The sequence below is a fragment of the Saccopteryx leptura genome, chromosome 2 (genome assembly GCF_036850995.1).
Source record: "Saccopteryx leptura isolate mSacLep1 chromosome 2, mSacLep1_pri_phased_curated, whole genome shotgun sequence".
Classification (NCBI taxonomy): Eukaryota; Metazoa; Chordata; class Mammalia; order Chiroptera; family Emballonuridae; genus Saccopteryx; species Saccopteryx leptura.
In genome coordinates, this window is record NC_089504.1 from 366,239,772 (window position 1) to 366,264,110 (window position 24,339).

The following is a 24,339-nucleotide window of genomic DNA, read 5'->3' on the forward strand; positions in this document are numbered from 1 at the left end:
ACACTGCGTGGACATGGCAAGTCCCGTACCTACAGACAGATGTGACCACAGGAGGGTGGCTCAAGGCACAGCCCAGGACCCCTGATCTATGCCAAGTGTCTGACAACAGGACTCAGGCCACTGCCGAAGGCACCATCAAATGGCAGACATCACCGTCATGACTCTAATGCCACATGCAAGGCCATCATCATGACTCTAATGCCACATGCAAGGCCACCATCATGACTCTAATGCCACATGCAAGGCCACCATCATGACTCTAATGCCACATGCAAGGCCATCGTCATGACTCTAATGCCACATGCAAGGCCACCATCATGACTCTAATGCCACATGCAAGGCCACCATCATGACTCTAATGCCACATGCAAGGCCATCGTCATGACTCTAATGCCACATGCAAGGCCACCATCATGACTCTAATGCCACATGCAAGGCCACCATCATGACTCTAATGCCACATGCAAGGCCACCATCATGACTCTAATGCCACATGCAAGGCCACCATCATGACTCTAATGCCACATGCAAGGCCATCGTCATGACTCTAATGCCACATGCAAGGCCACCGTCATGACTCTAATGCCACATGCAAGGCCACCATCATGACTCTAATGCCACATGCAAGGCCACCATCATGACTCTAATGCCACATGCAAGGCACTCCCTCACTGACCTAGTCCACAGCCTACCCGGGACCTCAGACAACACCTTCCTGTCCCACCGGTCACCCAGAGCTGTCTCTGGAGCCCAGCTTCTGAGGGGTGGGCCTGGTCTCCAAAGGGACCAGTTGGGCAGTGAAACCATGGCCCAGGTGTGCTTGCCAGACAAGGCCAGGACAGCAAGTGCAGACAGCTCCACGCTGTCCCTCACACCTGGAAGGTGCCCTCAGTCAGTCTCCCCACTGCAGTGAGGACTCTGGGAAAGCCCTTTACACCCTTAAACTACATGGCTGCAGGATTAAGATCAGGGAGCAGCAGAATCCAAGCGTCCTCCTGGGTGCCCCTGGGTGCTAGACGTGCAGACCTGCCTCTCCCCCGGGGGAGGAGGGTTTGGGGTGAGCTGGCACCCCTAGCAGAGGGTGGACACTGCTCCACTCCTACCATGGTGTGGATTTGAACTTGACAAAAACTGAGATGTGTTCTTGCTTCCGCAGGCAGCAGCCTTGGCCAGAGCTGCAGCTGAGACACTAACGCCCAGGCGGGCCACTGCTCACAGAAGTCTTTCAGCTGTCGAAACAAATGGCTTCACAGTCCAATCCTTCTACTTGACAATAATCAGCCCAGTCCCCCTAAACCCACGATTTACTCCTCCAGAACCCTTCTCAGCTTCATCTGCCTCCTGCTCTGCCCTGCAGGGTGAGTGGAGTTCTCCAGGACCCAGGGCCTGAGCTCTGGCCACACCGCCCACTGTGTGAACCATGTGCAGCTGGGCCGTGCAAAACTGGCCGCAGACGCCCCGTGAGCCAGGGTTCCCAGAAGGCAAACACGGCAAGCCCTCCGGGACTGCCCGTGACCTGAAAAGCTGGGCTTGCCTTCCACTTCCTGGGTCTCCCCTAAGCTTCGCACAGGGTGTGCTCAGGGGAGTGTGATGGCCACAGACCTTCCACTCTGTCCACTCAGACAAGGTGCCAGTGCAGCAGCACTGCAGTAACCCGTGTGTGGGCACTGGGCACTCCGACTGGCAAATGGCCTCCACTGACCAGGGCCGACTCCTGGCTGAAGAAGCCGGACGAGCACACAGACAACCCCCATCTTCTAAGAGATCCAGCAGGTGGAGCCACCACCTCGCCAGGGAGGCTCAAGGAGAGTGACCTGAACGAGGTATTTCAGACTGAGGAAGGGCCAGAGTGCGGGCCCAGAGGTGGCCCTTCAGGCCCCGGGTGGTGGGAGAGGGGTTGGGGACTGGGACGCGGTCTCCAAGGCAGCCGACATATTGGACTTGACCCGCCGGTGCTGGGGTGTTAGGTAGGGGGCGGGCAAGGCTACAGTGCTGTGGAGACTGAGCCCTGGTGGCCGAGTGACAGAGGTTAGGGTGCAGTGAGGACAGAGAAGGAGCCAGTAAGAGGCTTAAGGAGGACATGGCAGCCAGGCTGTGCCAGTAGAGGGAGGCCTCAGGCACGCAGGACTCAAGGGGGCAGCCGTGATGAGCGCGTGGACACGGGACGGTGAGCGCGTGGACGCGGAACAGTGAGCGCGTGGATGCGGGACGATGCAGAGGCGAGGGCGGTGAGCGCGTGGACACGGGGCGGTGAGCGCGTGGACACGGGGTGGTGAGCGCATGGACACGGGACGATGCAGAGGCAAGGGCGGTGAGCGCGTGGACACGGGGCGGTGAGCGCGTGGACACGGGACGATGCAGAGGCAAGGGCGGTGAGCGCGTGGACACGGGGCGGTGAGCGCATGGACACGGGACGATGCAGAGGCAAGGGCGGTGAGCGCGTGGACACGGGGTGGTGAGCGCGTGGACACGGGACGATGCAGAGGCAAGGGCGGTGAGCGCGTGGACACGGGGTGGTGAGCGCGTGGACACGAGGTGGTGAGCGCGTGGACACGGGACGATGCAGAGGCAAGGGCGGTGAGCGCGTGGACACGGGGTGGTGAGCGCGTGGACACGGGGTGGTGAGCGCGTGGACACGAGGTGGTGAGCGCGTGGACACGGGACGATGCAGAGGCAAGGGCGGTGAGCGCGTGGACACGGGGTGGTGAGCGCGTGGACACGGGGCGGTGAGCGCGTGGACACGGGACGATGCAGAGGCAAGGGCGGTGAGCGCGTGGACACGGGGTGGTGAGCGCGTGGACACGAGGTGGTGAGCGCGTGGACACGGGACGATGCAGAGGCAAGGGCGGTGAGCGCGTGGACACGGGGTGGTGAGCGCGTGGACACGGGGCGGTGAGCGCGTGGACACGGGACGATGCAGAGGCAAGGGCGGTGAGCGCGTGGACACGGGGTAGTGAGCGCGTGGACACGGGACGATGCAGAGGCCAGGGTGGGGGAGTGCGTGGACACGGGGCGGTGAGCGCGTGGACACGGGGTGGTGAGCGCGTGGACACGGGGCGGTGAGCGCGTGGACACGGGGCGGTGAGTGCGTGGACATGGGGTGGTGAGCGCGTGGCCGCGGGGACGATGCAGAGGCCAGGGTGGGGGAGCGATGTCCGGGGTGGGGACTGGGCACACGGTGGTGGTGTGGAGAGAGGGGATCAGAGGAGCAGACTCAGGGAAGAACGGGGTGCGATTCTGCGTGAGTACGCCAAAGGGGAACGGTCCAGGAACCTGCAGTTCCCACGATGCCTGGAGCAGACTCACCCGCTGATGATCTCCTTGGTCTCTGCCCGGATGAAATGCTCCTTCTCAGGGGTCAGAATGCACAGGGAGAACTTCTGGCCTGTCCGGCCCTCTCCGTCCACCACGTCTGTGCACTGGTTCATGTTGATAGTGCCCTGAGGGAGGGTCGTGGGCTGCAAGAAGATGAGGCAGGGACACTCAGGGGTCAGTTCTAAGGGGTGCAGTAAGGGAGCATGGACCGTCCCCACATCCCAAAGCCCTCTCTGCCCCCTGTGGCTTCATGGCAGACACCTGAACCTCTCACAGCCACATGGATCCCCCCATTACAACAGAGGCACAGGGTGTGCTCTGCCTCACCCAGCCCCCACCCCAGGAAGGAGGGGGACAGGCTTGCTCTTCTCAGAGGATACCCAGCTGGACATTCCTTCCTTGCTGGAAAACAATACTCCAGCTCGTGCTGAGGGAGGGGAGAGACAGGAAGGAGCCAGTCCCGGAGGACAGCTGGGACGTCCGAGGCAGCAGAGCCTGGTCTCACAGAGCCCTCTTCCAGAGGAGGCACTCCAGGGGGGCTTTCAAAGCAGCCTGGCTAGTATGAGGTCAGGGGGCCAGACAGAGCCCCCGCCCCGGGAAGGTGGGCTGCAGGGCTAGGGGCCCCCTTCCAAGACTGCCTGTGAGAAGTCCTGTGAGGCTGCCTGGCAGTGCAAGAACAATAATGACAGACACTAACACTAGGGACAGACAACCAGACAAGAAAAGACGGCTTTGAGAAATTCCTACTGAGGTTAAGGGTCAGCCAAGAGGACCTTCTGGCCTCCACTTTCCCCCAACACCCCAACATGATGATGTGTTTGGAAAGGGGACAGGGCACTGTTGGAGCTGGGGGGGGCAGTTACCAGCTTCTCCACTGAGGGGCCCGGGAGCTCAGCAAACCCTCGTGCTGCATGTGGAGAGGCAGCCGTGGGAGGAGAGGCCACAGCAGCCGTGTGCGGGCTGCTTCCCTGGAGCCCCCCCCCCCCCCAGCTGTGAGCTCCCTGTCCCTGGAGCCTCCCTCCCGGAGCTCTGAGAGGAGCCCCCCCCCCCAGCTGTGAGCTCCCTGTCCCTGGAGCCTCCCTCCCGGAGCTCTGAGAGGAGCCCCCCCCCCAGCTGTGAGCTCCCTGTGCCAGGGCAGGGGCCTCGTCTGACAGGACGCTGGGTCTGCGGTGGTTGCGGAGCCCAAACTGACTACTCCCACTACTGGAAAACCTTTCCCGTGTGTCCAAAAGGAAGGTAGAAGCTCTCGGACACCCCAGCTTGAGCTCATGTGATCTTCCTGGTAACTTTCCAGGCTGACCTCAGAACTCTTCTGACCCCCTGCCACCTCCGTCCTCATCTCCAGTGTCTGGGGTGGTGGGTTCCCAGAGCCCTCGCTCCCACAGGCGCCTGCTGTCTGGTCCACAGGAGGTGGAAGGAGTCAGGCTCACAGGTCCAGAGCCTTTCCCTATGGGGCTCCTGAGCTCAGCCCGTCAGCCTTGCCCGAGCTCAGGTGGAGGTGGCAGGGCAAGAGGGCCAAGCGTGAACCCTCAGGGAGGCCTCTGACTGCAGGTGTAGAGAGAGCTGTTACCCTAGGATGTGTTCAGAGAACATCCAGCCTCAGAAATGACCCCCAGATGGGGACAGGAGGAGGGACAAGAGCCCCTCTTCTCAGGCTAAGCCACACCCATACAAAGCACAGTGCTCCCCATGAGTGATACAGTCCTGCAGCATCTTTCCCAGGCATTCCTGGGGGGGGGGGGTCCTTGAGCTGGAAAAAGGAGCTTGGTGGGTTATCCTATAGGCAAACATAGGGGACTCCTCAGGAGCCGACGGTGAGGGAGGTAGCCAGTGACCCACCCACCTGCCTTCTGGCTGGGGAGGCCCACGTGCACCTTGGGCCTGCATCCATCTCCCCGGAGGAGAGCTGCTCACAGAGGCCAGCATCCACCCCCCAGCCCAGGGCAGTCAGCACGGTCCTTCCGGCTGGGGAGGCCCACGTGCGCCTTGGGCCTGCATCCATCTCCCCGGAGGAGAGCTGCTCACAGAGGCCAGCATCCACCCCCCAGCCCAGGGCAGTCAGGCCTGGCTCTGAGTCAGGTCCTTCCGGCCGCCCCAGCCTCCCTGCTCTGGCTCAGGCCTTTCCCTCTGCACAGGTGCTCAGCCCAGGCCTGCTCTGGCATCATGCCCTCCGTGGGCAAATGAAGGGTGGTGACCTCTGCCCTCTGAGAGCTCAGCCTTTCCCATGCAGAAGTGCACACTCATTGCTGGCAATGACAAGCACACAAGTCTCTCTGCGGTGGGTCCTCGTGTGTGGAAAGAGGACACTGATGCAGTGCCCCACTGTGAGGACTGAGGCCGTGAGCTGTGACATGTGGGCACATCCAGTGGACTTGTTTCCAGCACGAGCCAGGAGCAGGATCACAGAGCGGAGCAAGGGGGTGGCAGAGGGGCTTTACCAAGGCACCTTGTCTTTTCACTTGGCCCGGATGCCCACCCTAACCCATGGCCTCTGGTCTGACAACAAACGGTACCAGCACACACCACCTATGCCACCAGTCTGACAAAAACAGGCATAAGTTTTGATTCACTTCACAGCTGTTGTATTGGCTGCTGTCATTATTTGACAATCTGAGATTCTAAGGGAAGAGAGGTCAGTGCTCCTGACTAAATAGGTACTGCGTGTGTTTAAAAACTCATGCAGCACACTGGTGAAAATCGCTGCAGTGGGTTACAGACTCTAACACATCTAACACACGCGAACACATAGGTGAGTTCTGTGGGAACAATAAGACATCAATAGAAATTGTAGTATTATCTTCTTTCCTGACCACCTGGCAGGCCCCCTGGAGGCATGCACACCTGTTTAAATACTGCTGTTCCAGGGCTCGAGGCCACCAAACTCCCCACTCCTTTGTGCACAGTAGATATTTTCACTGGATACATGGCTACCACCTAGACAAGATTCCTGGCCGGCTCTAAAGCTGGATATAGTCACAGGACTCTGTCATCAACTGCACGGCAAGACTTCCCTGGGCCTCAGTTTCTTTATGTGCAAAATTAGGGCTCTACCTCCTTCCAGAAGTGTCAATAAAAGGCAAAATCAAAAAAGCTAGGATTGAAGAAAACGAACATTTATTTACTACCTATGTGTCAGGATCACATAATGACCTCTTTCATGCCTCCTTAAGCGTTACTTACCACGAGGCAGGCCTTATCTAGTACTATTTCACACGCAGAAAAAGGAGCAGAGAGTAAGCAGCAGGCCTGACCTGTGGTGGCGCAGTGGATCAAGTGTCGACCTGGAAATGCTGAGGTCGTCGGTTCGAAACCCTGGGCTTGCCTGGTCAAGGCACATATGGGAGTTGATGCTTCCAGCTCCTCCCCCCTTCTCTCTCTGTCTCTCCTTTCTCTCTCTCTCTCCCTCTCCTCTCTGAAAAAGTGAATAAAAAATAAAAATAAAAAAAGGGAAAGCTGGTCCAGGTACACACTGGCAGATCATGGAGAGTGCCTTCTGCACCTACCAGCAGCACCTCCCGATGCCTTCGCTGTCCTCTGTGCTTCCTGAACACAAGGACCTGGCCCCTGGCATCTTCTCACCAACGACACCAAAAACAGGCCTCGCCAACTTCTGAGGTTGGCTGTCACCCCATTTGCCTCTTCACTACTCCACACTCAGCTATGTGTCTCCCCCACTCACAGAGCTGAGGCAGAGTCCACCAAGGGTCCCCAGACAGCCCCCAGGCCTGGGTCAGGCCCTCCCTGCCTCTGTGCAGGGGAAGGCCACACCCATCTGCGCTCTCAGAACTCTGAGGACTGTTCCTTAACAGTCTGTGTCCCAGCTCCCCCTGGCACCTGTGCTGAGGATCAAGGGCAACTATCTAGGCTGTAACCCAAATCCAACAAGAAGAAGCCCCTCACTCCCAGTGCTGTCAGCAGTGAGGTCAGGTCAGCTCTGTCCAAAAATCTTCCTGCCCTAGTTCTGCACCTCCAGGGGTTAGGAATCCAGGCCTCCTGGGAGGCTGAGCATTACCTATTTTTGCTTGTTTCACTTTCCAAAAATGGATGGCTGTCTGCAAGCCACCCAACTCCACTCATGGGTTCAGTCCTCACCCAGCAATGTCAGCAAGCTGGAGAACTCTGGATCCCTCCTGGCCCCTCCTTCCTGTACCAGCTACGACGGCAGAGCTGCTCAAGGGCTGAGACGATGTCAGCATGAGGTGACCAAGCAGGAGGACACAGGACAGTCTCTCTCCAGGGACCTGACACCCCCCCCATGAGGACCCAGCCTTCCTGCTTATCATCCGCCACTGGCCCACGGGAGCGGAGGGAACCAGTGCCCACTGCAGCGGGCACCTGCAGCGGGCACCTGCAGCAAAGACCTGCTTAGGGAACCCTGCTGCAGCAGCCTCACCACCTGGAGCCGGCATGCCGGCCCCTGGCACAAGGAGGTGTGCTTGAGGAAAGCAGGCCCCCTTCAGTTCTCGCTGGGTCTTGGGAGTGTGGGAAGGCGTGCTTCTCAGAACCAAAGGGAAAGGAGAGGAAAGTAACAGAAATGCAGAGAGGGGCCACTCAGAGCTACTGAAGGGTGGGGGCAGCCGCGCTTCAGGCAGCTGTGTGCAAGAACTACATGCGGCCCGTCTGCAAGACCCCAAGGACTGGGAATCATCCATCCTGCCCCCGCTCTCTACCCCCCTTCAGCTAGGAAAGCACGACTCCCACAGTAACAAAGACGTCCCTCCTGGCAAAGAGTGTTCACAACATCGCAACCAGAAAGAGCCTCTTCAAGGGGAAGCACACCTCATCCACTGTCAGAGCTCCTCCAACAGTTCACGCTTCTCAGCGGCTCATCTCACGCTGGGATTCACGCACACGTGTGTGAAATAAAAATTACGAAAAAATCTTTACTGCATGTATGCATACTGTATTATTTTTCCTCATACACGCCACAACCGTTTAAGGAGTAGGGAAACCTGGTGATGGCGGCCAGCAAGCTCGTCTGACACGGCCAGGAGCAGGAGCACAGCATGCGGCAGGGAGAGCAAGAACCCACCTTTCAGTGAAAGGCCCTGCAGCAGGGATCACACTGGTCATTAGCTGGCTGGGCAGGGCTCTAAACAAGCAGGAACAGGCTCTGACTCGCTCACCCCGACGGCAGCCTTGGGAGAGAGGCAGCACTACCGTCCAATCCACATCTGTCCACGCTGGGGCTCAGTGAGGAAGGGTCCACATCTGTCTGCACTGGGACTCAGTGAGGAAGGGACCACATCTGTCTGCACTGGGGCTCAGCGAGGAAGGGACCACATCTGTCTGCGCTGGGGCTCAGTGAGGAAGGGTCTACATCTGTCTGCGCTGGGGCTCAGTGAGGAAGGGACCACATCTGTCTGCGCTGGGGCTCAGTGAGGAAGGGTCTACATCTGCGCTGGGGCTCAGTGAGGAAGGGACCACATCTGTCTGCACTGGGGCTCAGTGAGGAAGGGACCACATCTGTCTGCACTGGGGCTCAGCGAGGAAGGGACCACATCTGTCTGCGCTGGGGCTCAGTGAGGAAGGGTCCACATCTGCCTATGCTGGGGCTCAGTGAGGAAGGGTCCACATCTGTCTGCACTGGGGCTCAGCGAGGAAGGGACCACATCTGTCTGCACTGGGGCTCAGCGAGGAAGGGACCACATCTGTCTGCGCTGGGGCTCAGTGAGGAAGGGTCCACATCTGTCTATGCTGGGGCTCAGCGAGGAAGGGTCTACATCTGCACTGGGGCTCAGTGAGGAAGGGTCTACATCTGCACTGCGGCTCAGTGAGGAAGGGACCACATCTGTCTGCGCTGGGGCTCAGTGAGGAAGGGTCTACATCTGTCTGCGCTGGGGCTCAGTGAGGAAGGGACCACATCTGTCTGCACTGGGGCTCAGTGAGGAAGGGACCACATCTGTCTGCGCTGGGGCTCAGGGCTGGCTGGATGGGAGGGAGCTCTAGATGTCACTGATCACCTGGCTGGATGGGAGGAGCTCTAGGTGTCACTGACCACCTGGCTGGATGGGAGGAGCTCTAGGTGTCACTGACCACCTGGCTGGATGGGAGGGAGCTCTAGATGTCACTGACCACCTGGCTGGAGGGGAGGGAGCTCTAGGTATCACTGACCACCTGGCTGGATGGGCGGAGCTCTAGGCATCACTGACCACCTGGGAGAGGAGGGAGAGCCAGGTCCCCAAGCCAACACTGGAGGGCAGCTGCTGGCTCTGCAATGGCTCACAGTAGGCTCTTGTAAATGACGCGCCAGACCAAGGGGTCTAAGGACAAGCAGCTCACACACATCGTCCATGCCTCGCGGCGCCCAGCTAAAAGCACTCAGGAAGACCAGAGCCTGCGCTCCCCGCACACTCCAGCAGAGGGGAGGGTGTGAGGGAGTGTCTGCCCTTTGTGGGGCCCCAGACACTCTCCCTGCACTGCCTGGCCCCTCTCCCCACAAGCTCCTGGCACACAGGGCCCAGGTCTAAGTGCTGCATGCTCCTTGTCCCTTTCCTCACTAACCAGAACAAGGCAGGGAGGCGGGAGCCCCACACCTGGGATTTCCTCTGTGGGAGTGCAGCATAAGCAGCTGGCACACAGCATAAGGTCTGTGGACTCCATTCTTCCAGCCACAGTGCTTGGACACTTGGACCCTTGGCATTGTTCAGACAGGGGGGCTGGGGCGGGGCTGGAACTAGGCCAGCCTTGGTCAGAATGATCTCCCCACAGTCATCAGTACTGCCCCAGAAAGACCTTTCAGATGTATAGATCTGACCAGGCCACTCTCTATTTCAACTGCTCCTAGAGCCACAAGCCCAAGCTCTCTTCCCTGTGTCTGAAGCCTCAACCACCCCCGCCTCAACTCCTGCCCCTGCTTACAGGCCTAGGTGACCCACAGTTACCTGTCAAACAGGCTAGACTCCTTCACAGCAGTCCCCCGACAGAAATGCCTGCTTCATATCCCTCACCTCCTGGGCGGTCATCTGTCCTCTCTGAAGTAGATGACCCTACATTTAGGCCCTAGTCCACTCAGGAGCCTGCCCATCTGTTCTCCATGGTAGACTGCGAGGTCCTTGAGGAAATTTTCCTCCATACACCTCTCTATACACCTATGCTGGTGTGAAATTAACTTCAGCACATCACTGAATGACATGTTGAACAAACCAACCCTCTAACATACTGCAGATTCATTTATAATATGTAAATATTTATGCTTTACCTCTACTTTATAATTTTTTTATTTGTTATTATTTTAGGTGAGAGGAGGGGAGATAGTGAGGCAGACTCCCGCATGTGCCACAACTGGAATCCACCAAGCAACCGTCTTGGGCCGACGCTCAAGCACCGAGCTATTTTTAGCACCTGAGGTTGATGTGCTCCAATGGAGCTATCCTCAGCACCTGGGCCGACACTCTATCCACTGAGCCACTGGCCAGGGTGTAGGCTTTATTTCTAAATAAATATTTCATACTATATAATATGTGATAAGTATTCTATTTATAAATGTTCTATTTATAAAATAGGAATACCTCACCACACCAAACCCCACATTTGTTAAGCGACTAGCAGGGTGGCACGAGTACAAAGCCTGACGGTTACCAGTCCTCCACTATCTGAGGGCACGCACGCGACGGAGGAGCTGGCTTGAAGGAGGTTCGGGGCCCAGAGAGGGAAGCTCATGCCCAGGAGCTCAGGGTGCCATCACCCGGGGCCAGCACTGTAGCAACCAGCAGATGAGGACACTGAAAGCATGGAGTGGGTGTGGTCACACTGCATAATTCCATTACTGTGAACTGTCCAAAACAGGTCAATCAACAGTGACAGAAAGCAGATTGATTCGTGGTTGCCAGGGGCGAGGGGAAGTGAGAGGGTGGTACCTGAGGGGCACAGGATTTCACTGGCAGAGGGGGAATGAAAAATGTTCTAAAATGAGACTGTGGTGATGACTTACAACCCTGTGAATACTTAAAAACAAAACAGAACATTGCCCAGGTACAGAAATAGTCAAGGTGGGTGAGGCAGCAAGGGGGCCAGGCCCTGTGAGAAGAGAAGCGTGGACCCGCTCGGGCTCCTGCAGAAGAAGACTCACCACTGCTGCCTCCACCCCAGGGCTGGAAGGTGCTGGGCCCCTCCCTTCCCCACGCTCCAGACATGGGAGCTGAGGCCCAGAGAAGCTGAGGACTGGAGCCCAGGTTCAGCTCCTAACCCGCCGGGGCATATCAGTGCTCCCGCAGAAGGAGACCACAGCGGCTAGGACCACCCCCGGAGCTAACTTCTGACCTACTACCAGGCTCGCATGCGTCTCCACAGAGGCAGAGCTGAGCGCTGCTGAGAGCTGTCCCCCGCTGGAGATGACACTCCTGTCACCTCCCTCTTTCAAGATTCAGCTCTGGCCCCACTGAGGGGCACAGTGGACTTTCTGAGGCATTCAGGGCTTCCACGTATTCCGCAGAAAGGACCCCACAATACAGGGGAGCACTTGCTAATCCCAGACAGCAAAAGGAGCTGTGTTCAACGCAGGGCCCACACTGTGCCTGCAACCTTGGAGCTGTGGGAAGAGGGATGAGTGAGTCCAACATTGCACAGGCTCGAGCGCCCCAGGGGCACGGGGGTGCTGCAGAAGTGACCCATTCATGGCTTTGTCACCAGCCAAGCTCTCTGCGTTTCTGGGGCATTGTTAGGATCGGCTAAACTTATTTTTTTAAAGGAGAAAAGGACACAACAAGGACCCTTTTCGCTGACTGCCAAGGCCAGGAAGTTCTTTCTCGTACCTGCTGTGCCAGACCTGTTGGCTCAGGCCGCTGGCCGGGTACCAAGATGCCCAGGCTCCCACTCAGAGGCAAAGGGCCCTCTGCCAGGGGAGCTTTCCTTTGGAGACCATCACCACCCAGCCAGCCCCAACCTGCTCCTAAGACCGGGGGCAGAGGGACGCAGGGAAGAACTGCCTCCCACCGCCTCGTCACACCGCCCAGCAGAGCTCCACAGGAACCAAGTGCTCACTACTCCATGCACAACACTCAGACTGGGTCAAAGACTACATGTAAGAGCAAAAGCTATAAAACTCTTAGGAGATCAAGGGCAACAGATGCATAACACTGGATTTGACGATGACTATGACACCAAAAGCACAAGCAACAAGAAACAAATGCATAAATTGGACTTTATAAAAATGAAAAGCTTTTGTGCGTTTAAGGACACTATCAAGAGAGTGTAAGGCAATACACAGAATGGGAGAAAATACTTGCAAATAAAGAATATACAGAATAGCCTGACCAGGTGGTAGCACAGGAGATAGACCACTGACCCAGGATGCTGAGGACCCAGGTTTAAAACCCCAAGGTCACTGGCTTGAGCGCAGGCTCATCGGCTTGGGTGCAGGCTCACCAGCTTGAGCCCAAAGGTTGCTGCTGGCTTGAAGCCCAAGGTCACTGGTTTAAACAATGGGTCACTGGCTCAGCTGAAGCTGCCTGGTCAAGGCATATATGAGAAAGCAATCAATTTAACAACTAAGGTGCTGCAACTATGGGTTGATGCTCCTCATCCCTCTCCATTCCTGTCTGTCTGTCCCTCTTTCTCTCTCCTTTGCTAAGAAAAATTAAAAATAGAAAAAAATAATGTACAGAATATATAAAGAACTCTTACAACAGAAAAGAAAAATAAAAGACTTGGATAGACATTTCTCCAAAGAAGATATGTAAATGGGCCAATAAGCACATGAAAAGATACTCAGCATCATTAACTATTAGGGAAATGCAAATTAAAACCACAATGAGCCTGACCAGGCGGTGGCACAGTGGATAGAGCATCGGACTGGGATGTGGAGGACCCAGGTTCAAGACCCCAAGGTTGCCAGCTTGAGTGCGAGCTCATCTGGTATGAGTTAGGCTCACCAGCTTGAGCCCAAGGTCGCTGGCTCGAGCAAGGGGTCCCTCGGTCTGCTGTAGCCCCCCCCCCCCCCCCCCCGGTCAAGGCACATATGAGAAATCAATCAATGAACAACTAAGGAACTGCAACAAAGAATTGATTCTTCTCATCTCTCTCCCTTCCTGTCTGTCTGTTCCTCTCTCTGACTCTCTCTGTCTCTCCCACAATGAGCCCTGGCTGGTGGCTCAGTGGATAGAGCATCAGCCCAGCATATGGATGCCCCAGCTTCAATTCTCAGGGCACACAAGAGAAGCAACCATCTGCTTGTCTCCCCCTCCCTCTCTCCTCTTCTCTCTCCCCCTCCTGTAGACAGTGGCTCAACTGGTTTGAGTGTATGCCCCGGGCACTGAGGATAGCTTAGTTGGTCTGAGCATCAGTTTCAGGTGCTAAAATAGCTCAGCTGATTTGAGCATCAGCCCCAAACAGGGGTTGCCGGGTGGATCCCAGTCAGGGCACATGCAGGAGTCTATCTCATTATCTTCCTTCCTCTCACTTAAAAACAAAAACAAAAAAACCACTTCACACCTACTAGGTTGGTTATAATAAAAATGCTGAAAACATACGTTGACAAGAACATGAAAAAATTAGAACCGTGTGAGTTGCTGATGGGAAGACAAGTGCAGCCACTGTGCAGAACAGTGTGGCAGTTCCCCAAAATGTTAAACAGAATTACTGTATCATCCAGCATTGTACTTCTGTACATACACCCAAAGAAACTGAGATAAGGGTCTCAGATAGATATTTGTACACCATACTCATTGCAGCATTCTTCACAACAGCCAAAAGGTGGAAGCAACCCAGCGTCCACTGACCGATGAATGGATAAACAAAATGTGATATATACACACAATGGAATATTATTCAGCTGTAAAAAAGAAATGACATTCTGACATATGCTACAACACGGATGAACCTTGAAAACCTTGTGTTAAGTGAAATACCTCAGACACAAAAGAACAAATATTGTTTAACTGGCATGAAATTTCAGTCTGGGGAGACTGAAGATGGACGGTGAGGCAGCACAACAATGTGAATGTACTTAGTGCCGCTGAAAATGGTTAAGACGGCAAAGTTTATGCTATGTATATTTGAGAACACACACACACACACACACCCACACACACACACACACACATGTGTGTGTGTCCAGGGCAACCTGGGATTCCAGGAAGAAAGAAGAGCCTCATTTGAGTCAACATGCTCACTGTGTGGCAGTGGTCATTCTACAGATGGAGCCTGGTCAACTCTGGCCCAGCTCAGGTGGTCTTGTGTGAGGTCCTCCCCAGTGAGTAGAGACACCCCCCCCCCCCCCCCCGCTTCCTACCTCTTCCCATTTCCCACCCTCAGATCAAAGGTAGGAACAACATCCGGCCACAAACAAAAAAGCACAGTATCCCAGAGCATGCTCTCTCCACCGGAACCCTGACGTCTCCTCCGCTACAGGGCATCGGAACCCTGACGTCTCCTCCGCTACAGGGCATCGGAACCCTGACGTCTCCTCCGCTACAGGGCATCGGAACCCTGACGTCTCCTCCGCTACAGGGCATCGGAACCCTGACGTTCTCCTCCGCTACAGGGCATCGGAACCCTGACGTCTCCTCCGCTACAGGGCATCGGAACCCTGACGTCTCCTCCGCTACAGGGCATCGGAACCCTGACGTCTCCTCCGCTACAGGGCATCGGAACCCTGACGTCTCCTCCGCTACAGGGTATCGGAACCCTGACGTCTCCTCCGCTACAGGGTATCGGAACCCTGACATTCTCCTCCGCTACAGGGCATCGGAACCCTGACGTCTCCTCCGCTACAGGGCATCGGAACCCTGACATTCTCCTCCGCTACAGGGCATCGGAACCCTGACATTCTCCTCCGCTACAGGGCATCGGAACCCTGACGTCTCCTCCGCTACAGGGCATCGGAACCCTGACGTCTCCTCCGCTACAGGGCATCGGAACCCTGACGTCTCCTCCGCTACAGGGTATCAGAACCCTGACGTCTCCTCTGCTACAGGGCATCGGAACCCTGAACCCTGACGTTCTCCTCCGCTACAGGGCATCGGAACCCTGACGTCTCCTCCGCTACAGGGCATCGGAACCCTGACATTCTCCTCCGCTACAGGGCATCGGAACCCTGACATTCTCCTCCGCTACAGGGCATCGGAACCCTGACGTCTCCTCCGCTACAGGGCATCGGAACCCTGACGTCTCCTCTGCTACAGGGCATCGGAACCCTGACGTCTCCTCCGCTACAGGGTATCAGAACCCTGACGTCTCCTCTGCTACAGGGCATCGGAACCCTGAACCCTGACGTTCTCCTCCGCTACAGGGCATCGGAACCCTGACGTTCTCCTCCGCTACAGGGCATCGGAACCCTGACGTCTCCTCTGCTATGGGTATCAGAACCCCACACCACAGATACAGCTAAACAATAGCAGAACTAGTTTCCTGTGAGGTGTGATGAGGTCGCGTACACACTACACTCAAACAAACCACTGCTATAAGTATGAGCCTTCTGCTTTACACAGTGTTGGTACAGCTGAGCACACCGGCCTGCTAACCCAGAACCAGAAAGCTATTTCCTTAGCTCCAGCCCCTGAAGTAAATAGATCTTTCCCCCATCAGTCAAACCAGTAAATCCCGCCTTCATAGTTCTGCCTGTCCTGGTTTCTCCCTGGCTCTTCCACCTGCACAAATGTCCCTTGTCTCAGCCTCTGTTGCTGGTGAGTCACAGTCTGGGAGCTGACCTCGAAGACTCCTGGAGGAAGTACACTGTCACCTGTTCAACTCGTGTCTGGACCCATGAGCCTATCTTCCTCCACTTTACATTTATAATCGTACTTACTGATGGCAAGAGAAAGAGGTTTTCACAGCCCAGCCTCAACAGGCACATGTTAATTGACAGCCACTCACCAAGCATCTACTTTGTTGGGGGGGCACTGTCCTCAGCTGGTGCTGCGGAGAGGTAAGAAGAGGACAAACCCCCCCACCGCCAAGAAAAGTTCACTCTATTCTTATAGTAGTGAATGAAAATAAGAGAAAATCAAAGAACTGACTGATGTCAGGTAGTGACAAGTGACAGGAATGAAAGGAAAGCAAGCAGGAGCTAGGAGGGCCTGGGCGGGTGGACACACACAAAGTCCTAGCACAGGCCCTCTGGACGGTTCTGAGGCCCCCAGGCAGGAATGAGCTGGGTCTGGCCTGAAAGAGCTGGTGGGCGGGCCTGCTGGTAGTCCCGAGGGAGACCTCAGGACCACCGCCTGCTGGGCCAGAGGAGGTGGTCAGTACGGTGGGGAGAGAGGGGCAGACTGCTTGGAGCTCACCAGAGCACTCTGACCTGAAGGTGAGGCCGGCAGAGGAAACGTGGTTGGACCAGAGTGCTGGTAACACTGGAGGGGAAGAGCGGTTCTATTTGGATGTGGTGAAGGTACAGCCAAATGGACACGTAGGTGAGCAGAAAAAGCAGCCAGGGACGGCTCCTAGCATGAGGCCTCAGGGACTCAGGGTGAGAACAAGTGCTAAACTAGAGAACTAAATTTCCTCTTTCTTTTCTGTGCTTGGCCTATATTCCAGCTACCTTTCTCTGGCATTTCTATGCCTCTGCCTTCACAGAAAACAGATCCTTTCAGGTAGACAGTGTTAACATGGGCAGGTAGCTAGATACTGATGGGGGAAGAAAGTAACAGAGTTGGACATTTTATATGTGTGTGTGAGAGAGAGAGAGACAGAGAGAGAGGAATAGTTAGAGACAAACAGGAAGAGAGAGAGATGAGAAGCATCAATTCTTCCTTGCGACACCTTAGTTGTTCATTGATTGCTTTCTCATATGTGCCTTGACCGCGGGGCTACAGCAGACTGAGTTATCCCTTGCTCAAGTCAGCGACTTTGGGCTCAAGCTGGTGAACCTTGCTCAAACCAGATGAGCCTGCGCTCAAGCCGGCGACCTCAGGGTTTTGAACCTGGGTCCTCCACGTCCCAGTCCGACGTTCTATCCACTGCACCTCCTGGTCAGGCTGGACATTATATTTTATAAAACTTGGAAAGCCTGCTTTAGTTAAGAAGCTTCAGCATTCCATTTAGCTTAATTTGCTAGAAGGCTAAAATATTCACAGGTTCATATGCAATTCTAGGAGTCCCTTGGGCCCTCAAAGTCCACTGTGGCCTTAGCCCTCTGGACTTAGTTTCTAGCCACTGGGGAGGAATCTCCCGAAGGCACTTCCCACCTGGTGAGCTGATGGGAGAAAGTGCTTCTATGCTCAGTGGAAGTCAGAACGGCAACCACAGAGGCCTATCAGACTAGTCTAGAAGAATCTAATTGGTTAGTAGAAGAAATAAAGAAACTGATTTGTTGGATCAAGAAAAGCTAGTCCTTCCGAGCCCAACAATACAAACAGAGGCCAAAAAGAGATTCAGCCCTTTTTGCCCTTTCCTCTGCCTTTCGGCTGAGAGACACGAGCTGGCCTCATTTGCTCCCAGGCTGCATGGGCTGGCAGCCAGACGCCTCCCAAGTATGAGCGCTGAACAGCACCTGGACTGGACTAAGCTTTGATACGGGCTACATCATGGTGCGAATATCTGGACTCCAGTCTTTATATTGGACTTGCTGAAGACAAGACTGAACTCTTTTCATGGTGAGCCAGACGGCAATAAGATACTGGAAACCTGTGAGCAATCTTCTATTTCAACCCCGAAAAATCTTACTGCAACAACCTAAGCTTCTCCAAACGTGGGTCTTATAAAATCCTTTTTATGCAACACCACACAGGAACCACATTTCCACCGTCACCAGAACCGGCATCAATGCCACAACTGGACTTGGGCAGGACAGAAAGCAGCAGCAGAGGCAGAGAAGACAGAGCCAGAGCCAGTGGCTATCTGGAAGTGGCTATGTGAAGAAAGACCCCTGCCACTCTCAAGCCTTTGCTGCAACTAACCCTGGGGCACAAAACAGTTCCAGCAGTAACCCTGAGGTGTCCCCAAGGTCACAGGAGCTAAAGAGACAGAGAAGCCAGGCCCACCCCACTGGGCAAGCTGAGAAGGCCTCCTGGAGATGGCCAGGGGCTGAGGGGACAGACTCACTGAGGGAGGGGTGCGGCAGGCAAGGAAACAGGTGAATCCTGGGGGGAAGGAAGCACAGGAGCAGTCCTACAGGGCAGCCTGAGGAACGAGGGAGTCAGAAAGGACGGAGATAAAGAAAGGACTTGAACCCGGCTTTATTTTTAGATGCAAAGGAGCATAAAATCAGTATGTTTGTGCCGACAATCTTATGTAACTTCTCAACAGAAACAGCTTCCTTCTGGCAGAGAATCCTGTCCACCACAGCTGGAGGCCCAGAGACACGAGAAGGCACCCAGCAGGGAAGGGCGCAGAGCCTGGAGGGGTCAGGTGGCCCACAGGCACACAGGCAGAGTGGACCCACTTCAGCACCCAGGGGGCTCAGGGCCACCAGGTGGCTTACTGGAACCCAGCGAGTTAGGACATGGTGAGTTGGGAGCGGCAAGGTTAGTGCTGGTGCCACTAACAAAGATGCCCAGTTTTTCCTGAGTTCTGTTTCCCTGGGGAGGGGGAGGGACAGACCCTGGCAGCTCACAGACAATCTGGAGACAGCCTCTCTCCTCCCCTGTGTCCTTCCCAGTCCCTGTCCACTGCTCTGACCCGTCTGTCCAGGAAGCCCAAAGCCAGCTCAAAGAGGCCATCTTCTTCCAGCAGAGCTGGGCTTCCCACACAGGCACAGAGAGGGCGGCTGGGGGACAGCCTCACAAGTCAGCACTGGACAGGCCGGACACCACCAGAACTCAAACAGAACTTGGCTCACAGGAGCAACGAGCAGTGGAGAAAGGGATCAGTCAAGTCCTGCAGGAGCAGAGGAAGCGGCCAGGGCTCTTCAGTTCAGAGTGAGGGGTGACAGAGGGCGGGAGAGGGTCTAGTAGCTGAAGTGTGACTAGTCCTGAGGAGAATGCTAGTTCCAGCCTCAGTCACTTCTCCGCTCGATCACTCACTGTGGCCCGTCATGAGGCCTCATCCTGGGGCAGAGGCAGAAGATGGAGTGTCCAAGAGAACAGGGCCCAGCGGTGGAGTGCCCAGGCCTCGAGGAGATAAAGGGAAGTCCTTTGCTGATGTCTCACCATGACCCATGTCTACCCACTTGTTAGCTTCACTCCCAGTTCCCCTTGTCCTGTGGCTGGACAGCAGCCTGGGCTTCCTGGCCAGGGACAAGGTCCTTCCTACCCTTCGGGGGCCCCTGCAGGGGCCCTTCATTTCCCAGTCCTAAACCAGCCATTTCTCCAAAGAGCCCTCCTTCCTTTTATTGTGCCGTGAAAGTAGAAACCGAGATCCAGAAGCGACACGCTCGCGCAGGGGGTCACTGTCCCTCAGCCCCGGCTTACCAAACAAGGAAGAGCGGGGCACACCACCTTGTGTGCACATGTCTCCCTCACTCACGTCTCTTCACGCGTGTCCACTTAGCTGAACACACTGGTGTCCTCAGCTCCTGTCCAGGACCACAGCCTAACTCCAGCCCCGCCCTTGCGGGCCTGTCTCCTCCCACTCCCTTCGGTGCCCAGTCCCAGGGCACAGCAGAGGGGTTTCAGACCTGCTAGCCCGTCCTGTGGGCACAGCAGAGGGGTTTCAGAACTGCTAGCCCGTCCTGTGGGCACAGCAGAGGGGTTTCAGAACTGCTAGCCCGTCCTGTGGGCACAGCAGAGGGGTTTCAGAACTGCTAGCCCGTCCTGTGGGCACGGCAGAGGGGTTTCAGAACTGCTAGCCTGTCCTGTGGGCACAGCAGAGGGGTTTCAGAACTGCTAGCCCGTCCTGTGGGCACGGGCCTGCTCAGCCAGAACGCAGTGCTCACGGAGCCCTTCTGCCCTTGCTCTCGCAGATTCCACTCATTTCCAAAGGCACACGCCTCCTTTCTCACCACTGCCTGAAATCCCTCCAGTGAACTACAGAGCAGCTGCCACAGTTCCCCAGATACCCACGTGCCCAGCAATGGGTGGAGTGGATACTAGTTAAATATTTTACACATTCAGCATGAGTTTTTGAGGCTTCTCTGTGAGGCCTGTTGTTGGGTAGAGAAGGAGGGGAGAGCACTGGAGACGGCAGGAGCAGACACTGGAAGGCAGAGAGCACTGGAGACAGCAGGAGCAGACACTGGAAGGCAGAGAGCACTGGAGACGGCAGGGGCAGACACTGGAAGGCAGAGAGCACTGGAGGCGGCAGGAGCAGACACTGGAAGGCAGAGAGCACTGGAGACGGCAGGGGCAGACACGGGGAAGGCAGAGAGCACTGGAGACGGCAGGAGCAGACACGGGGAAGGCAGAGAGCACTGGAGGCGGCAGGAGCAGACACTGGAAGGCAGAGAGCACTGGAGACGGCAGGGGCAGACACGGGGAAGGCAGAGAGCACTGGAGACGGCAGGAGCAGACACGGGGAAGGCAGAGAACACTGGAGACGGCAGGGGCAGACATTGGAAGGCAGAGAGCACTGGAGACGGCAGGAGCAGACACGGGGAAGGCAGAGAACACTGGAGACGGCAGGGGCAGACACGGGGAAGGCAGAGAACACTGGAGACGGCAGGGGCAGACATTGGAAGGCAGAGAGCACTGGAGACGGCAGGGGCAGACACTGGAAGGCAGAGAACACTGGAGACGGCAGGGGCAGACACTGGAAGGCAGAGAGCACTGGAGACGGCAGGAGCAGACACGGGGAAGGCAGAGAACACTGGAGACGGCAGGGGCAGAAGGCAGAGAGGGGACTAAAGGCACTTCTGGCAGAAGCTGCCCTTCTAGCCTGGTCAGAACTGTGTCTTTGGAGCCCAGGGCAGGTGGGAGGAGAGCTGCTTTGGAGGAGGCAGCGGATGGCATGCAGGCAGGCTGAAGCGTTCTCGGCCTTATATGGAGATGTTCACATTCTAGCTCACCAGGCCTTCAGCTGCGCCCCCCTCCTAGGAGGTCGAGAGTGCAGCTGTTCCACACGACTGAACTCACTGCCTCCCTGCCCAAGGGCCAGCCAGGCGGGGGGACACAAGCTGCTGCTTGCCACAGAGCCATGCAGCTCTGAGGGCCACCTCATCTGCCCAGCTCCGTGGGCAGCGCCTGCCGCTCCCCTTCCAGCCAGGGGTCTGAAGCAGCGAGAAGAGGCTGGAGGGAGACCAGAGCCTCACCAGCAAGGCTGAAAGAAGGCAAGCGAGCGGGAAGGTTTTAGAGCGTAAAGTAATAGTTTTCAGGTTTGGCTGAATAATGGAATCACCTGGGGAGATTTTTAAATAAAAGTTCTATTCCCAGAGACTCTAATTTAAATTTTCTGGGGTGCAACTTGGGCATCGAAATTACTCTAAGGTCCCCTAATGCTTCTGATGTCCAGCCAAGGTTGGGGACAACTGCCTCAAAGGAAGACCCTAATCTCTGTTGGACGCCACAGCAGGCACCTCTGACAGCTGTCTGTCCGTCCTGGCTGTTCATCCAGCTGCATTAAGTAACTAACAGCCTGTGGCTGGACCAGAGAGGATCCAATGAAAGCAATGACAGATAGGGAGAGTGGAGACAAAAGACATCTGTAAACAGCGTGGGCTAATGGGAGGTCTGGGGGGCGAGGGGTGCAGAGCAAGAGTGGCTATAACTGGAAATGTCACTTCACAAGGTGCCCCAGCACCGGGCTTGAGTTAGCATAACAAAGGGCCGTGCCAGTCACAATCAGGGAAGAAAATTAAACCCTTGGGCAGTCTGAGAAGGGGGGAGGCACTACTCTCCAGTGACACCGTGAGAACCTTGGGAAAGAGGGAAGGTAGAGCCCCTCCAGGCAACTGCACCGCCTGCAGGAGCGTGTGAGAGGGGAGGGAGCAGGGCCAGGGCTGCCGCGTTTCTGTGTGAGGAGAGGGGGTCAAGCCCGAGAAATGTGGGAAGCAGACTCCCACCTCCCCGCCCCTGCCCTGAGCTCTGGGTGCAGCGCCTTGGGCTTCTGGTCCCTGCAAGCATCTGGATGGAGCACACATGTGCGGGGGACCTGCTGCCAGCACGGGGCAGTGCTGGACCACGGAGCACACACACTCCCTGCCTGGCAACGACATACAGACCCAGAGGACAGCATGTTGAGCTTCGCAATCTGGGGCCACCACAGATCTCCGCTTAGCAGATCCCACAAAAGCTGGAAGCCCAGAGGACTTCAAATTGCCCTTAGGGGAGAAACTCAGATTTACTCAAAAAATCCAACTAAGCTAGAGGGAAAGAAACTTGAGACTTGAGCTGGTATCAGAAATCACGTAGCTCCCCAGCTGTCCAGGTTTTGGAACACTCGGTGGGGCAGAGGGGTCAAGAAAAGGCAGGGGGCCCTCAGGATAGCCTGGCCGGAGGCCTGTGTGACCGAGTCTCCCTGAACACAGGCCAGGCCAGGGCTGTGGCCCTTCGCCCCCGAGACGCCAGGCTGCAGGGAACCAGGGCGCCCGGGACAACGGGCAGAGGAGTCCTGCTCCGTGGGACCAGGCGTCTACTTGAACCAACAGTGCCAGGCTCAGATGCGCCTGCGGGGCTCTCACTGCACGCGTGGGGGCTCTCACTGCACGCGTGGGGGCTCTCACTGCACGCGTGGGGGCTCTCACTGCACGCGTGGGGGCTCTCACTGCACGCGTGAGGGGCTCTCACTGCACGCGTGGGGACTCTCACTACACGCCCATGGGGCTCTCACTACACGCGTGAGGGGCTCTCACTGCACGCCCGGGGGGCTCTCACTGCACGCGTGAGGGGCTCTCACTGCACGCCCGGGGGGCTCTCACTGCACGCCCGGGGGACTCTCACTACACGCCCATGGGGCTCTCACTACACGCCCGGGGGGCTCTCACTGCACGCGTGGGGGCTCTCACTGCACGCGTGGAGGCTCTCACTGCACGCGTGGGGGCTCTCACTGCACGCGTGGGGGCTCTCACTACACGCCCATGGGGCTCTCACTACACGCCCCGGGGGCTCTCACTGCACGCGTGGGGGCTCTCACTGCACGCGTGGGGGGCTCTCACTGCACGCGTGAGGGGCTCTCACTGCACGCCCGGGGGGCTCTCACTGCACGCGTGAGGGGCTCTCACTGCACGCGTGGGGGCTCTCACTGCACGTGTGGGGGCTCTCACTGCACGCCCGGGGGGCTCTCACTGCACGCCCGGGGGACTCTCACTGCACGCCCATGGGGCTCTCGCTGCACGCGTGGGGGCCCTCGCTACACGCGTGGGGGCTCTCGCCACACGCGTGGGGGGCTCTCTCGCCACACGCCTGGGGGGCTCTCTCGCCACACGCCTGCGGGGCTCTCTCGCCACACGCCTGCAGGGCTCTCTCGCCACACGCGTGGGGGGCTCTCGCCACACGCTTGGGGGGCTCTCGCTACACGCCTGGAGCTGGAGACTGGCATGGAGGGACTAAGAGCCCGATCTCTCCAAGGACAGGCCCTGCGCCCAAGTGCCAGGCAGACAGGAGCACTGGAACAGGGCCCAGCCTAGGTGGGCTGTTGCACTCCCCACCCTACCCAAAGCTGGCAGCAGCACCAAAGTCCCATCCTACACAGGCTCCTAGACTCGTTCCCAGAGATCCTGAGGTTTCTCACTGGGAGGAACTGGAGCCACCTGGTATAAGTCCAGATCCTGGAAGAAGTACCCTTTTTCGCCTCAGACTCAAATGTTTCTCCTCAATTCACAGAAAAAGCACCAACACCCTCTCTCTCAGGGCAGGGAGCTTAGGGTACATCAAAACCTAATGCCCTCTTGGTTACACTTCCAAGTGGCAGGAACAGAAGCAAAGGAATCACCTAAACGTGTGGAAGATATAAAACCTTCAGAGAGGAGGTGTCGAGCTGCACTGCTCCCAAAGACTTCACCACTCCAGTAAAAGGACTTAAGGCCCGAGATTCTGTGCAAGCATTACAGAAAGGCTGCATTTGAGAAAGAAGTCCTTGTCGTTCTCTCTGGTCTCCTTACCACTGGACAGTCCTTAAACGTCACTTAAACAGTGATGCTGATGACACACCTGCCACTCCCAACAATGTGCTTGCAGAGCTGAGAAAACACACAGGTGGGTCAGTTAGGAAAGCTTAGCAGCAATTTTTGTGCCCTCGTGGGGTCTTGTTTTCATGATGCTCCTCAGAACACTCAGC

General features: G+C 56.6%; 1 protein-coding gene across 9 annotated transcripts in view; it reads right to left on the reverse strand.

Moving 5' to 3' along the window:
• The window catches only part of MPRIP (myosin phosphatase Rho interacting protein), a 172,014-nt gene that overhangs the window by 70,877 nt on the left and 76,798 nt on the right, over window positions 1-24,339 (reverse strand). For all 9 annotated transcript variants that reach the window (XM_066365085.1, XM_066365084.1, XM_066365082.1 and 6 more), the window contains exon 4: window positions 3,307-3,458. In XM_066365085.1, the coding sequence (XP_066221182.1) occupies window positions 3,307-3,458 (152 nt within the window). The remainder of the gene's footprint in view (window positions 1-3,306; window positions 3,459-24,339) is intronic.